At 34.7% G+C, this 16,406-nt stretch overlaps 1 protein-coding gene across 1 annotated transcript; it reads right to left on the reverse strand.

Moving 5' to 3' along the window:
* Positions 1 to 4,610: 4,610 nt before the first annotated feature.
* LOC143609160 (protein LUTEIN DEFICIENT 5, chloroplastic-like) lies at positions 4,611 to 15,864 on the reverse strand. The gene is made up of 8 exons (XM_077083992.1): positions 15,706 to 15,864; positions 15,417 to 15,555; positions 14,661 to 14,877; positions 13,365 to 13,436; positions 13,146 to 13,256; positions 12,058 to 12,249; positions 11,800 to 11,961; positions 4,611 to 4,841 (listed from the first exon to the last, which is right to left on the reverse strand). Exons 1-8 carry the CDS (start codon positions 15,809 to 15,811, stop codon positions 4,611 to 4,613), a joined length of 1,230 nt encoding a protein of 409 aa, XP_076940107.1. The 5' UTR covers positions 15,812 to 15,864.
* Between the last annotated feature and the right edge of the window lie 542 nt (positions 15,865 to 16,406).

A 16,406-nucleotide genomic window follows, 5' to 3' on the forward strand; every position in this document is an offset into this window, starting at 1 on the left:
GGGGGCAGCACACATAACTTTATCGACCCATCCTTGGTGGATAAATTTGGGTTAACTATCAACCGGGATATTATGTTTGAGGTCATGGTAGCCAATCGAGAACGTTTGCAATGTGTGGGTCGGGTTCGGGATCTTAAGTTAACAGCCCAAGGGTATGTGATTGCTACAAATTATTATGTTCTCCCGGTAGCAGCTTGCCGGGTAGTTTTGGGGGTGCAATGGCTTAAAACCATAGGACCGGTTGAGCTTTACTATCAACTATTGACCCTTCAGTTTAAGATAGGCGAGTCGACTCATTTATTGGAAAGGACTAAGCGGCCTCTTACCAGTTCACCCGAGGAATTTTCGAATAAGGAGCTTCACTGTTTAAGTGGGCTTGGTTATCTATTTCAGATGATACCAGTACACAGACACAGAGTTAACCGGACAGAATTTACCTTATGCTTCGGATCTTCAAGACCTGCTACAACAATTTAAGCAAGTATTCATGGAACCACCTTCGCTACCCCCCCCCCACATCGAGCCCATGACCACCATATATTGTTGAAGGCAAGTTCGGGTCCGATTAGTGTACGTCCTTATCGATATCCATACTACCAAAAGACATAAATGGAGAAGATGGTGCGAGACATGTTAAAGTCTTGGGTTATTCGATCAAGTCATAGTCCTTTCTCTTCCCCGGTGTTGCTAGTTAAAAAACAAGATGGATCGTGGCGTTTTTGTGTCGATTATCGGGCACTTAATGACCTTACTATTAAAGATGTACCCGATACCGGTAATTGGTGAGCTATTAGACGAGTTACATGGAGCCTATTTTTTCTCTAAATTGGATTTGTGTTCGGGTTATCACCAAATAAGGGTACGAGATGAAGATATTCACAAGACCGCCTTCTGTATGCATGAAGGGCATTACGAGTTCACTGTGATGCCACTCGGGCGCTCACCAACGCCCCAGCTACCTTTCAAGGTCTTATGAATGACTTTTTCAGGCCTTACCTACGTAAGTTTATCCTCGTCTTCTTTGACAATATCCTCATTTATTCCACTTCATGGGATGATCACATGGTTCACCTTCGTTGTGTTTTGCATATACTGAGTACTAATCACTTGTTTGTCAAAGATTCCAAATGTTGCTTTGGGGTGGAAGAGGTTGCTTAATTTGGGCATATTATTTCAAGAAATGGGGTGGCAGTAGATCCCCATTAAGTGGAGGAGGTTTCTCGGGTTGGCGGGATACTATCGAAAATTTATTCGCCACTTTGGTATTATAGCAGCTCCTCTTAATCAATTACTAACCAAAGCTGGTTTTAATGGGATGTCGCGGCTAATCAAGCTTTTAATCATCTCAAGTCGGCTATGACCTCCCCGCCGGTTCTCATGTTACCTGATTGGCACAAGCATTTATTATCGAATGTGATGAAATTGGTGTGGGTCTTGGGGCTATTCTCATGCAAGATAATCATCTGTTTGCATTTTTAGTGAGGCTTTAAAGGGGTCTTCTTTACATCTATCCACATATGAGAAAGAAATGTTAGCCGTTGTCAAGGCGGGTTCGCATATGGAGGCCTTATTTGTTAGGTAAGACATTTACTGTTCGTACCGATCATAAAGCATTAAAGTATCTTCTAGAGCAGCGTATAACAACCCCAACCCAGACCCGTTGGTTACCCAAGTTGCTCGGATACGATTATAAGATCGAATACAAGAGTGGGAGCTCAAATAATGGAGCAGATGCTCTCTCACGTGTTGGTGAAGTTCATTTAATGGTCGTTTGTCATTTGCAATCTAACTGGTGGAAGCTAGTTCAAGTTGAGATTCAAAATGATTCCTTTAAATCACAGTTGCAAGCATCTCAAACGGGGTCCAAGTTTCAGGTTCGCGACGGAGTAATTTTTTATAAGTGACGGGTTTATTTGAGTCTGATATAATGCTAAATGTTTATGTTTCCCATGTATATTTTAATTAATATTTTAATTGTTTTTGTTCGTTTTTAGTCGAGATTTGTATACTACTAACATTTTTATATTTCGTAGGTTCTGGAATTTGATCGTGATTAAAAAGGGCGAAAAACGAGCTAAAACGAGCCGAAACAGATGTCCGGAACGCGTCAGGAAGAAGTCAGAACAGAGAACCGTGGAACACGCCGCGCCGCGCGATCAGGAAGCCAATACCCGTCGCGCGGCGCCTATGCAAAGCTGGAGGATTTTTAATTTCGTTTTTTATCACTTGCTAGGCCTTGTTTTGGGTATTTAAACATCTTTAACTTAAACCTGAAGAGAACCTGAACCCTATAGTCGGTTTTAGAAGCCCCCAAACCTCTTTTTCTACTGATTTGAAGAGAATTGAAGGTCTTGGAGGCTTTGATCGAAGTGGTGAAGCGCAAGACACATATACGCGAAGACTACGAGTTTTATCACCTTTAATCTTTTGTTTGCTTATTGTTTATCATGTCTTGCTATTTTTTTATGTTTGTTTTTTATTATATGATGCTAGGTTAAGCTCTTAAAGCTACCTAGGCTATGATGAACCTTTGTTTGATTGTCGTTTGATTGGGATTTTTTATGTTATGGATTTTATGTTTTAAGTAAATTGCTATGTTGAACTTGATTGATGCATATGTTTATTTGGTTTTGTTTGTTTAGATTTATTGTTTCACATTACCTTGGTTGCTTGTCGCATAAGGCTAGGGTTTTGTTAGGTCAACTACTTTGTGTTATTGGCTAGTTTATGATTGAATCGCGAATAAAATCATAGAAACAATAAACCTAATCAAATAAATAAAAGTGAGCTGCTAGTCTAAAAAGCTGTAAGGTGATAGGCTATTGATAGATCTTTGCTTGTCGGGATTACTAGATTTAGTTCTTCGTAAGGAATCCGTCTAGATTTAATTGTCAGCTTAGTCTATTAAGTTAATTGATTCTTCTTTGCTATCTTTGAATTCCGCGCTGTAAGGTAGTTTTTCGTCATAAAGATACTTAGACATAAGTTATTAAATAACCGTAAAGAATTTTAATTCATGAAACTGGTAAGTCTTAAAACTTGTTAGAAATCCATAGGTGTCTTCTTGAAGGTCAACGGTCCTGTTCGGGTATCTGTCAAGGGTCTATTTTACGATCCCAGTTCCATAACTTAAGTTTCCCATTTGATTGATTGCCGTAACATTCGGGATTCTAGCCTAGGTAATTATTTTCATCATCTGAGTTAATCTATGTGTTTTAATAGTTTATTATATTTTATTTAATTAGGGTTAAGTGTATAATATTTAATTAATTAGGTTTTAAGTAATGATTATGTTATATTATATTTTAATTAATTAGGGTTAGGGTTAATTATTTAAGTATTAGTTTATTAATTAGTTTATTTAAGTAATAATTAAGTTAATCGTTAGTTAGGTTTTAGTTAAATAGTTTAAAACCCCCTTAAATAATATTATTAAATAGTCGTGTTAGTAAGTCGAGTCTAATTAGCTATTATACGTAATTTATAGAGTCTCGTGGGTTCGATATCCGGACTTTCTTAGTTGTACTAGAGTCGACCGGTACACTTGCCGGTTAGTAGTTTAAGTTAAGTTTAAGCGTCTAGAATTATTACTTAGTGTCTAGATTAGTTTATTTTTAGTTAATAATTATTTGACTACTTTTAGCACATCAGAGTCCTTCCTCGGGCTTAATTGAGACCCTCATGTCGGATTGTCATGCATCGCCCATTGGAGGCCATTTTGGGTTTCATAAGACCTTCACATGTATCGTCAGACTGTCTTTTGGCCTGGAATGTGTGAGTCAGTTCGGAATTATATTCGGGAATGCTCAGTTTTCCAAAGGTTCAAAGTTAATAACATCGCAGGGAAGTATCCTTTTCGGTAGGTGATTATGTGTATCTCAAGCTTCAGCCGCATTGTCAAGTTATGGTTGCTCGTCGAGGTTCTCAGAAACTTGCCCCACGTTTTTTCGGGCCTTACAAAGTACTCCGTAGTATTGGTCCAATTGCATATTAATTAGAGCTACCTGAGGAGTCTCAAGTCCACAACGTTTTCCATGTCAGTAAGCTGAAGCTTCACCACGGCGATCGAGCAAGCGTAACAACGTATCCACCTTCAACGCCTGACTTGGTGTTGACATCACCCAAACCGGAAATGATTATTGATCATAATTTTATACATAGGAGGAAATACCGACCAAGGGCAGAGATTTTGGTCCAATGGAAAGGCGGAATCCGTGAAGACGCCACATGGGAAAAAGAGTGGCGTTTCCGACGTGCTTATCCTGAATTCTTACCTTGTGGACAACGTGCTTTAAGAGGGGTGGAATGATATGTTTAACACATGGGTCACATGGACAGATGATGTGGTAGCCACCTCAACATCACATTTATCTTTACTTGAGTCCTTCCTCGGGCTTATTTCAGTTTTTAGTATTTGCACATGTTTCTTTACTTTCATTATGTCGTGGTAATGTTCCCATGTTTCATGGGACTAGGTAATGTAGTAGGTCCTAGAAAGTGGTAGGTAGTTATTTTATTTGGTTATTTAATTCATGTATTGTCTTTCTTTGAAGTTTAGTGAAAATAAACAAGAAAATTACTCCATTTCTCTTTCTATTTTCTTTACGTTCTCATTGTTCATTATGACTGGGTTTTGATACTATCACATCATATGCCATTTTGCCATCAACTCCATCTTTAACAACACCACTAAACACATTGGTCTTCTCTTCCACATTTAATGTTTTACACTTAATTGCTGACATGTTAGATTCATCATCAATATCAAACACATTCACAAGTTTCCTCTTTAGTTTATCATCAACTGATGTAACTGATGACTTCTTCAAATTATTTTCATCCTAAAAGTCAAAATATAGTTAGCATTTATTGACTAATAAAGAAATTATATGTTTTCATTGTTATGTTTTAGTATTTGGAGAATTTGTTTTGTTATATTTTTTATTCAAAATAGCTTATTTATAGAATGTGGCGTGCTTTGTTGTAAATAACTTGATCACATGGATGCATAAGTGGCAATCAAGCATAATAATAATAATAATAATAATAATAATAATAATAATAATAATAATATATCCCTAATTCCCCAACCTTTTCTTTCCCATCACAACCAACCACCGTCTCCAACATTCCGGCCACCACCATCTTCCAACATTCAACCATCCTCCACCACCCTACTTAAACCACCACTGTCATTGGCACCTGCGATTGATGGCGAGCCGAGCATATCTAGTGTAACACCCTTGGCAAACACAACATCGTCCCGCTCTTAGGCAAATCCCGCATCGGCCGTGGACAAGAGAGATCCTTGGTTCATAAGTAAATGTTCTGCCTCTTCAATCACCAACGCCTTTTGGGCTTAGTTGTCTGTGGAGCATATGAAAACTCCACGATTAAGCGTGCTTAGGTGGAAGTAGTACTAGGATGGGTGACCACCTTGGAAGTCTCTACCTGGGCAACCAAAAACAAAGCCGTGAGTTCCCGGATGAGCAACCCATCAGGGGCAAAGCGGACAATATTGGTGGTACGAGAGGCCAGGGTGTTACAGCTGTAACAACTCGATTTTTCATATAGTATATTAATACCCGACGTGTTTTCGTTATCGGGCAATTTTAATCAGCAAAGCATCACGGTTATCGAGTCATTAATATTTTATTATTACTATTAATTATTATTATATTATTCCCTAACTATTTATATAATATATATCTATATCTTTCAAATTATGACAAGTTAAACCCTAAACTAAGCTTTTACCTCCTTATGTTTCCATCTCCTTAATCCAGGGACTATAGTGCAAATATTATTATAAACCCTTAAACCCGCTTACCCAGATCCGAACCCTGAACCAGACCCGTATCCATACAACACGTAGACCCATTTTGATTACTTGTAGATTAATTTTCACTTCATAATTTCAATTGATTTTGGTAAATCATATTTATGGTTGTAACAAACTCCACCGACGTGTTTAACTTGGAAAACTAAATCTCGTTAATATGAAATTACTAATAAACAGCCCCTGAGTATAATAACATTAGTATACGAATATCAGTTGTAAAAAAAACACAATTAAACATATTCACAGCTTCTAATCAAGACGGCGTTCTTTAACCCTAACGTCAATTGCATTCTAATCAACATGTTATACCAGTTTTGGTTCGCGTTTTGGCCGTCGCTGTGTCGGGGTTGTTAACCATCAATTCGCAACTACAAGAGGTAATTGATACATGTATCAAGATCGTTTTTAACTCAATATCATTAACCCTAAAGTTAATTAAATCAAATCATAGCAGATTATCGAATTACCGATCTAGGGTTTATAAGTATTGGGGGTTTCTGTTCGCGTCTGGTTATATTAAATTGGTTTTGTTTAATGCTCAATTGGCAACCTAGAATATTTGCTTGGGTGTGGATATTTTGTGTGGGTGGTCGCGGGTTCGAATCTGGACAGCCCCGTTTTGCTCTGTTAATTTTTGTTCTAAAGCTTTTAAATGATTTTTTATAAATTATTATAACTAGTATTAAATATAAATTAAATGGTATATTATCAAATCGACGTTAAAACGTTAAGGTGTCTTGTAAATTAATCTCGTTACTAGTTTTCGTCTGTGTGTGTGTGTGTGTGTGTGTATATATAGATATAGATATTTGTATATATGTTGGGCTAGCTCAAGTGGCCAGCCAAATGATGGATAAGAGATTGATGCCGGTTGGCCTCTCAAGTTCGAATCTTGATGGCGACACAAGTTTTCTATTAGAGTGTCCTTTCCCAGAGAGCTTGCTCTTGTGGGCGGACAACTCCTGTCAAGTGGCAGGGGGCTCGAAATTTTCTCGTGGAACTCCTAGCCAAACTCGGATGCCAAGCGTGGCCCGGTTAAGACAACATAGTCTTGGCCTGAGTGGGCGGTTGGGGCTCTCTCCGGGAGTTGTGGCTGAATATTCAACCACTATGAAAGTCACCGTTCAAAAAAAAAGTATATTAAGTAAATCGTAATAATAATCATCATTACTTTATTAAAAACCCGACACCATTATTGGTGTATTCTCGCCGTTGAACGTTTTCATAAATTTGTATATATTAATTTTATATATGTATATTATATATTCTAATAAAAGTAATAAATAGATTTTCCTTAAAAGATTTAAACAAAATATTTACTTATATCTTACTACATCCTTTATTTAAGTATCTACACGTTATTATAAATATTTTATTTAATTATTTATTTATTTAGATATTATTATTATAAGCATATCTTATATCTTAATTATTTAAATTATTTACATATATATATTTTTATCGCGGGTAATTATTGGTGAATTTATATATAATTAATAATGACTAATCATATTGTTTCATAATAACAAATAATCCGTAAAGATCTATCGTTCAATCAATAAACGTTCTAATCTTAAACATAAATTAAATCATATCGAAATCTTAAATCATTTAAATCGTGTTATATCTTTTATACTTAATTTATATTGTATTATATTTAATTAGGAATCCTTGACGGTGAATCCTGAGGGGGTTTAACTGCTCTCATCCTCACATCCTCACTTTTACTTCACTCATTTAATCGGGTGAGTAATCACTCCCTTTTTACTTATTTTTAATCTTTTTTGGGACATATGCGTATCGTATCATATTTATCTATTATCTAGTATTCAAAACCGCAACTGTTAATCCTTGTGTGTATATCAGTTTATACCTAACTTCGTATTTGCTTACTTGCTTTATTTGAACCGCATTCGGAGAGGTCCTACATATTCTCAGTCTAGTATGATCATACGACCGTCGTAGTGGCCGGCGTCCGACGCATTGACAATGGTTTCACCGACACCTCATTTTTGGTAACCAATGCCCATTCACATGGAAACGGTTTAGCCCTTTCTTTATGTTTGATTGTTTGTGTATGTGCTATGGTTTAACTATTTATATCACAAGAACAGTTTGCATCTTTCTTTATATATTATATATACTATTACTGTTGTTCTTAAACTGGTGTTTTACTCACTCAACATGTGTTGTTGACAAAAATAATTTTATACGCATTTGCAGGTTATCAACTTGGTTGTTTAGAAAGATGAAGATCACGTAGAGATACTTTTTAGGATACAAACTTAATTAACCGTTGTTGTAATTTCGTTATGCTTGATGTACTTAACTGTAATTGTTATATTTGAAATTATTAAATAGATATTGAAACTTATATCATTTCTTGATAGTAACCTTTGAAAAGCTATGAGCAATCAGTTACGCCCCGGCATTTCCGCCGTAGGTTGGGGTGTGACAGATTGGTATCAGAGCCGAAGGTTTAAGATAGGTCGTTAGTGGTGCCTTGGTAACATGCTTAGCAACCCCATACGTGCTTATTTGGTTACCTGATGTGTTCTATTTGATTGTTTACAGCTTACGTAATTACTTGCTAGATTAAATCTTATTTAACTGCTTAGGTAACTGTTTATTTTATTGTCATGCACACACACACAACTCCGAAGCTATGCTTCACTCTCAAAATATTTTATTACTCCGAGAGTATGTCTCATTCTCAAAATATTTTTATAACTTCGAGGCTATGCCTCAATCTTAAAAATATTTATATTAAATTTTATTAGATTGCCTTTTATTGTCGGAAATTTCCTTGCGAATTTCCTAGCTTTATTTTTGCTCGTTTTCACTTAAAACTAGGGAGTGTGACAGGAATCCCCGCCATAGTGGAAATTGTCATGCGACCGACACTTTAAGCGTTTAACGTAATCGGCTAAACGGTTACACCATTTATTGTGTTTTATTGTTTTTAAAATGTCTAGTCAGGTGTAAAACCCATGAGAATTGATTTGTGTAATCGGCTAGACGGTTACACCATTTACTATGTTCTTTGTCAATTTCATACTTTGAAGCTTAGCCAGAATTGATTTGTGTATCCGGTAATGGTGGTGGCGGAGGTCTGAATATCTAATCCGGCATTGTAAGGGTTTGATATAAATTAGAGCTTTTTGGTAAGGAATTGAATTAGGCCTTTTGATATAAATTAGGGCTTTTTGATCTTATAATTGAATCTGATTGATAAGAATGTGGTTGTGGTGCTAGGGTTTGATGGCGGCAGGTGGTAGTGGGTGGTGGTGGTGTTGTGTGAATTGCAGGGGAGAGAGGGAGAGTAATAAAAAGAAGAAACCTGGCCATGTAAGTTGCCATGTAATCAAGTTATTGACAACAAAGTGCGCCACGTAAGTATCAGACTAACGGAGTTAGTCATCTGTTAGTCGCGGACCGTTCGAAACAAATACACCTTTAGTTGAGATTATTTAAAACCAATATTCCTTATATAAATTATAATGATTAATAAATAATAAGATATAATTAATATTTTGATATATTATTATATAAATGATAATGACGACCATAATACTAAATATAATAATATATTTATTCTTACAGAAAACATTTTGATATTGTTTTGATATATAGATCGTAAGCAAGAGTTTTAGAAAAAGAAAAATTAACTAATTGTTTTTACAAAGGGTTAAGTGTTCATCAAGTTTTTTCTTTGTAGATGTTAATGTGGTTGATGTTTTTTTTCTGTTTATAGTACTAGAGGTGCACAAAAAAACCGGTTCTAGACCCGAACCGATGTATCCGACCCGGAACCGGTTCTGGTTCTTACCCGGTGTTCCTAATACCCTGTTTGGGTATTTATATACCCGAAATCCGTACCCGGTTCCACATATTATACCCTCAATCGGTTCGTACCCGGTTCCATTTTGGAACCGGTTCTGGTTTCTACCCGGAATAACCAGTTCCGCCGGGAACAACCAGTTTCGCCGGGTATTTACCCGGAATTACCGGTTTTTTCTCTTAGTGGGAGGGTATTATCAATGCGAAGAACAAAACTAATTCCCAAGTCTCTAGAGGTTAACATTTGCCTAAATGACCATTTGGATGCGGTGGATCGTGTACAACACAAGGCAAACTTCTAAGAAGAACTACCAATAGAGCGTCCTATTCATGATGAGGAGGCGGAGGACGGGCTTTTTTCCGATAATTCGGGTGGTGAAGAAGACAAGGGTGAAGACTAAGAAGACTTGTAATTTTTATTTTTTTTAGTAAAATCATTTGTAACACGATCAAAGTTCAAGTAATATTTAGTTTTGATTTGTTTAATAAGTACTACTTTTGTTTTGTTTATTACTAGTAAAGGTTAATTTCTTATTAGTCATGATTAACTTTTTTAATGCTTATTTAATAACGACGAACATTTTATTATATAAACAACAAATATTAAAAACATTATTAAAACATGACGATACTAAACATAACAACTTAAACTAAAAAACGTCCGTCGTTTTAATCTGGCGTTCTACAACGATTAAGCGTTGTTACCGGCGACGGTAGGTGCTTGAGTTGTAGAGCCAGACGACTCTCCCGCTTCCGCTTTCTTGGCATCCAAACTTTTTTTCTCACGACAATACTTATTGGTATGCTTGCGTAAGGTGGAGTTCGACCCCACTTTCAGAAACTTCGAGCAGTACTTGACCGAGCCATCTTTTGTGAGTCGATCATGACCCAAATCGTAATGAACCCAAACATCGGGGCATCGTGTTGTTTTAATCACCATAACAACGTCGTCGTTAGTTGCCATTTTTTGTCGGTTTAAGCTTAATTGTGATTTAGAGTGTGTTTTATAGTTTTGAAAGTGGTTTAACTAAGTACACACAACACCTTGCTATTTATAGTATGTTACTAACATGTTTATAGTTAAAAAACCGGTTCTAACGGTCAAAAACGGCTATATAGCCGTTGGAACCGGTTTCTAACCGCTATATTGTTTAAAATTCAAAAAAAAAAAACCCGCTATATTGTTTAAAACAAACCCGCCTCCACCGAAGACAAGACCGAAAACCCATATCCAATCAACCGAGGCCGATGTGTAATAGATTCTTTAAACTTACCAGCAAAGAAGCGCAAAACTTCCTTTTTAATGAGAACCGGGTTTGTTTCCCACGCCCCATTCACTTCCAAACCCGGAAAATAATTTGAAGCTTTACGTTTATTAATAAAACCGTGAAAAAATCGAGAATTTTCGTCTCCATGAATCGCCCAATTACACCGAGCCTTTTGCTTCAAATCCCGGTAATAATGATTATCTAACTCGCTTAGCCGTCTTTTAATTTCGCTTAAAGACCATGTCTCTTCTTCCAACAAATCCCGGACCTCCATGGTTTGGTCCAAATCACGCAACTCTTGCTCCAATAAAACCCTTTCCTCACAAACCACGCAACTTTTGCAACTCTTGCTCCAAATCACGCAACTTTTGCTTCAAATTAAATAGAGTTAACAAAAGAAACTATTGCTGGGCCAACCCCATCCAAACCATTCAAAAAAAATTACCCACCGACCCCGACCCACCAGATATCCCACCTATAAATAAAAAGTAGAGGTGTCCATGGGTCGGTTTTCTCACAAACCGAATTAAACACCAAAATTTCGGTTTTTCAGTTTTTGAAAGCCGTTCGATTTTGGGTCTTTTCAGCTTTGCCATTTGGGGTAAAAAAAAGTTTGATCATAAAAAAAAATTGGGCCAAATTTATGAATGTCGGTCTAAATGTTTTTGTTAATTAGTAATTAATTAATTTTTATAATTCAAGATAAAAAATGAAAATCTATAAAATTATTATGGGTCTAAATGATTTTGTCAATTAGTAACTTCCAAACTTTAGGGACTAAATCCAAAGTTTGGGCAAAAACCACAGGGACCATCCGTGTAATTCACTTAAACTTATTACTAGCTTTACCTTGCAAATTGCAATTAGATCATCCAATGTTGTGTTGATTAGTTTAAGAGCTTCGTTAACCTTCTTCTGCCTAGGCGAAATATCTTTCCATATCGGAATCTCCCAAGTTGGAATAGGCGAGACGCTTCGATCCTCCGCTTCTCGCAACACCGTGTATACCGCCTGACTAAGATGATCCATCACAAAATATGAGCAAAAACGCAAAAAATAAAAATTAGAAATATCAGGCGTATTTACTAAAGTAAAACTTTAACATACCTCCACAATCCCGTTATCCGTTGTCAACGAATCAAAATCATAATTAAATACTGATTTCCCAATAATATCTAACGTTAAACGTGAAAAAAGTGATTCCATTTCCACATCCTCGCCGTTATACGCAGCAGCATATAGTTTTTTGCACATGCGGTCAGTCGCTTCTCCAAATAACCCAATCATTCTTGCTACATACTACACATGAAACCGAGATAACCAATCCTTAACCAAAAAAACTGAACCGAAATAACCGAATACAAACAAAAACCGATGTTTTAATTTTATGTTTTCGAAAAACCGAACTTAATAATATTAATCCAGTAAGGTTGACCAATACTCTTTCACCTTTTTGTAAATTTTATAATCATTATGTATTACATAAGATTATAAAGAAAATTACTATTTTTAATACAATAACCTCTTTACTTTACTAAAGTGTTTTAAGAAACTTTAAACATTTGAAAACATTATGACTGCTTTTTGACCTGTTTGCACTGAACCGTTTGACACTTTGACCATCTCTCTTTTTAGTTAGGTTTTAAAATTTAGCCGTGTGACGTGTGAGATAAAATAAAACCTACTTCGAAGGAATAATAAATTAACAGGTTGAAAATGCCACATCACCATTTATATAAATGCAGACGGGTCAAATAGGTAAAAGTCAAATTTAAAATAAAAAAGCTCAAAAGCAAAGAGATCAAACTGGTTAAAAAGGATAATCAAGTGTTTGCAACCCCCCAAACTAATTAGTTAAAAATAACTAGACATTATTGTTATACCATTATTTGTAATCATATTTAACATATTACTTTATTGTGAAAACTGAAAAGAAAAGGACACAAAAATTGTGGATATAGGGGAGGGTTATCCTAAAAATAAGTAGTTTCCTAGGAAGACTAAGAATAAATCATAGCCAATGGTTGAGATTTAAAATTACCATAAACCAACATAGTTTCCTAGAATTGTTCTTTCACCATAATTTGTAATGTCACATGTCAAAAATCTGTTGGTTCTTACCATTCCAAGGAAACTCTTTTCTATATATATATACAATATATACAATTATTATTAAAAAAATACGAAATGAATACCTTAAGATGTAACGCAGGGACTATAACCCGTCGTCTAACTCGCCACACCTCCCCGTCAGCTGGAATTAGTCCGGTCCCCATTACAAATTCTAGAATTTCAGCTAATATACCCTAAATATCAAATATAAAGTTTACACACATTAATATTAAAACAATTTATCAACAAGAATATAACGGCTAAAATGCATACAAAAAACAAATCAAGAAAAAAATGCTTACTTTTGAATATGCCTTTGCATTGTCTCTCAATATATGTTTTGCAATGTTGGGATCAGAAACTATCAAAAAAGACTGCAATACCATACAATGCAATTAAATCAACATTTGCACTTCTTTTAAACATTATTGGTACGTTAAAAATAATAATCTAAATATTTTAATAAACTGAGTTAGAAGATTGTATTATAATTCATACCATTTGACCCGTTTGGCTTTTAGCTTCTTTTTTCTTAATTTAACATGTTTGATATAAAAATAATCCAGGTAAAAAACATTCTTGTTAGCTTTCTAAACATAATTGATGTGTTAAATATAATAATTTGAATCTTCTAATTTGACCCGTTTGACTTTTAGCTAACTTTTTTTTAGTTTTGACATGTTTTTATATAAAACATAAAAAAACATAATTCAGGTAAAACACATGTTTGTTAACTTTTTAAACAAAATTGGCGCATTTAAATAATAATCTGAACCTTTGATAAACAGAGCTAGAAGATTGCATATAAATTATAACTTGACTGACTTTCAACCGGTTGCCCCCATTTGACTCATTTAACTTTTAATTAACTTATTTTGATTTAACATGTTATATATAAAACAAAATCCAGGTAAAAACACATTTTTGTTAACTTTTTAAATATAATTGGTGCGTTAAAAATGATAATCTGAATCGTTTAATTAACCGAGTTAAAAGATTCTATCATAATTTAATTTGACAAGTTTGACTTTTCACTAACGTTTTACTTTAGCATGTTTGATACAAAAGTAACAAAACATAATCCAGATAAAACACATTTTCTTTTAACTTTTTAAATATAAGTGACGGGTTAGAAATAATAATCTGAATCATTTAATAAACCGAATTCAAAGATTTTGATTATAACTTATACCTTGGGTGACTTTTAACCCATTCCCCCTGTTTGACTTTTAGCTAACTTTTTTAGTTTGACATGTTTTTATATAAGACATAACACAGGTAAAGCATATGTTTGTTGACTTTATAAAAAAATGTAACTGATGCGTTAAAAATAATAATCTGAATCATTTAATAAACTGAGTTAAAAAATTGTATCATAATTAAACCTTTGGTGATTTTCAACCCTTTCACCTCATTTGACCCATCTGACTTTTAACTAACTCATTTAATTTGGCCCGTTGGACTTTCAGTTCACTTTTTTAATTTGACATTTTTGATATAAAACATAATTGAAATCAACCCATAAGTAAAAGGGCCAAAATTGCCAACTACATCTTTTACTACATGATGAATAAGCAAGAAAATGAAAAGAGTGAAACCTTGGGACCAAAAGTCAACCTAAAAATTCCACCATATGTAAGATAAAGCTCATACAAGGGTATAAAAAACGCCTCGCTTCGAATGGCACTAATTGCTCCTTCTGCTTCCGGAATCTTTGGATAATTTTCTCCCGAATTTATCAAATTTGATAACGGTTCGAGAAAATCCGAAGGCACGCCTAATTTTGCCAAACCACTCACCAACAATGACCCTAAACTGTTTTCCCATGAAAAAATAAATAAATAAACAAAAAAAACAAGAATAAACATTAAGAATCGATTTAGTTTTTACCGATTAGCAATCATTACTTTATTCATTAAATTATTCAGAGAAAACTCCACCAAAACTAAGTTTTCCAAATGCTCCACTAAAGTCACTTAAACTCGTAAAAGTTTTTTTGTTCCTCTAAGGTCCACTCGACTTTTATTATGTGTTTCAATTCTATGTAATATTTTTTAAAATGTTTACATCTTTCAATCCAAAGTGACTAAGTCAAAACACTTTGATGAAACATTCTAGCACAAGGAGAATATTTTGGGACATCCTAAGTAAGATAAATCTCATCAATTTCTGGAACATAGATAACACAAAATCTTAATTAAACATCAATTTCTAGACATCTTAACACAAAATCTTGCATAGCAATTGTCCGTTATCTATTTTAATTAAACATCAAAGTTGTAACTTCAATCAAACCAAACAGCATTCACTAAATATGTTACTATGTTAGGTTAACTTCAACCAAAATTCTGTACCTCGGCTGCTCAACCGTGAACTTGCCCGAAGCAATTTGGGCCGACAACTCCGCCCGCCGCCTCTTCTCTTGTGTCATCTCCTCCTCACCGGATTCCGGCTTCCTCCCATTTGAATACGAGCATTTAATCCGTGAAACCCCTGCCCAAAAACCCCCCAAATTAATTACACAAATAATAATAATAATCCAAATTGTAACTTAAGAAATTGAATTTAACATAAAAAAAACCCCACAAATTAATTAAACTAAACAGATAATAATAATGGAATTGTAATATAAGTAAAGCATACTAGCATTTAATTTTCGGATTGGAGTGGATTTGAGTTTAAATTTTTTGGTGGTGTGGGATTGGAGATATGGAGAAGGAAATTGAAGGGTTGTTAAACTTGAAGCCATACTTAGACGAGAGAGAGAAACAAGGATTGGAGATAGATATTATTTGATTGAAGATACAAGAAAAGTGATTTTTTTTATATAATATACATCTGTACAAAGACAACGATGATTTATTTAAATTTTGTTGGGAATGAAACAAAAGAGACAAACCATGGAATCTTTTGTTTGGGAGAGAGATGGATCCATTGTATTAATGTATTCATAATTATGTTTGCATCATCGGCACACCTAATTCATTATTAGGGGTAGCCTCCGTTACTCATTAATTTTTCATTAATAATGCAAAATATTATTTTATTGGATCGGTTTTCGTATTTCGTTACCTCTAAAAAAAATATATAGTGTTACCCTTATTTGTTTAAAGCAAACCAATTTAAAATTCAACTCAATTAAAGCCCAACCAAACTTTAAAGCTCAACCAAATTAAAACCCAATAACTCTTTTCAAAAGTTATACTCATTGTTTGAAAATTTGGAAACCAGTCGGACATCAAACAACGTTGCATAAAACACCATCGCTCGACATCATTTTGAGTTTGAGGTTTTTAATACGGTTTTGGATATGCAAATTCAAAAACTTGGAAATAGATTCAGTG

The sequence above is a fragment of the Bidens hawaiensis genome, unplaced genomic scaffold (assembly GCF_021521415.1).
Source record: "Bidens hawaiensis isolate Kalapana, Puna unplaced genomic scaffold, B.hawaiensis_p1.1 tig00419501_1, whole genome shotgun sequence".
Classification (NCBI taxonomy): Eukaryota; Viridiplantae; Streptophyta; class Magnoliopsida; order Asterales; family Asteraceae; genus Bidens; species Bidens hawaiensis.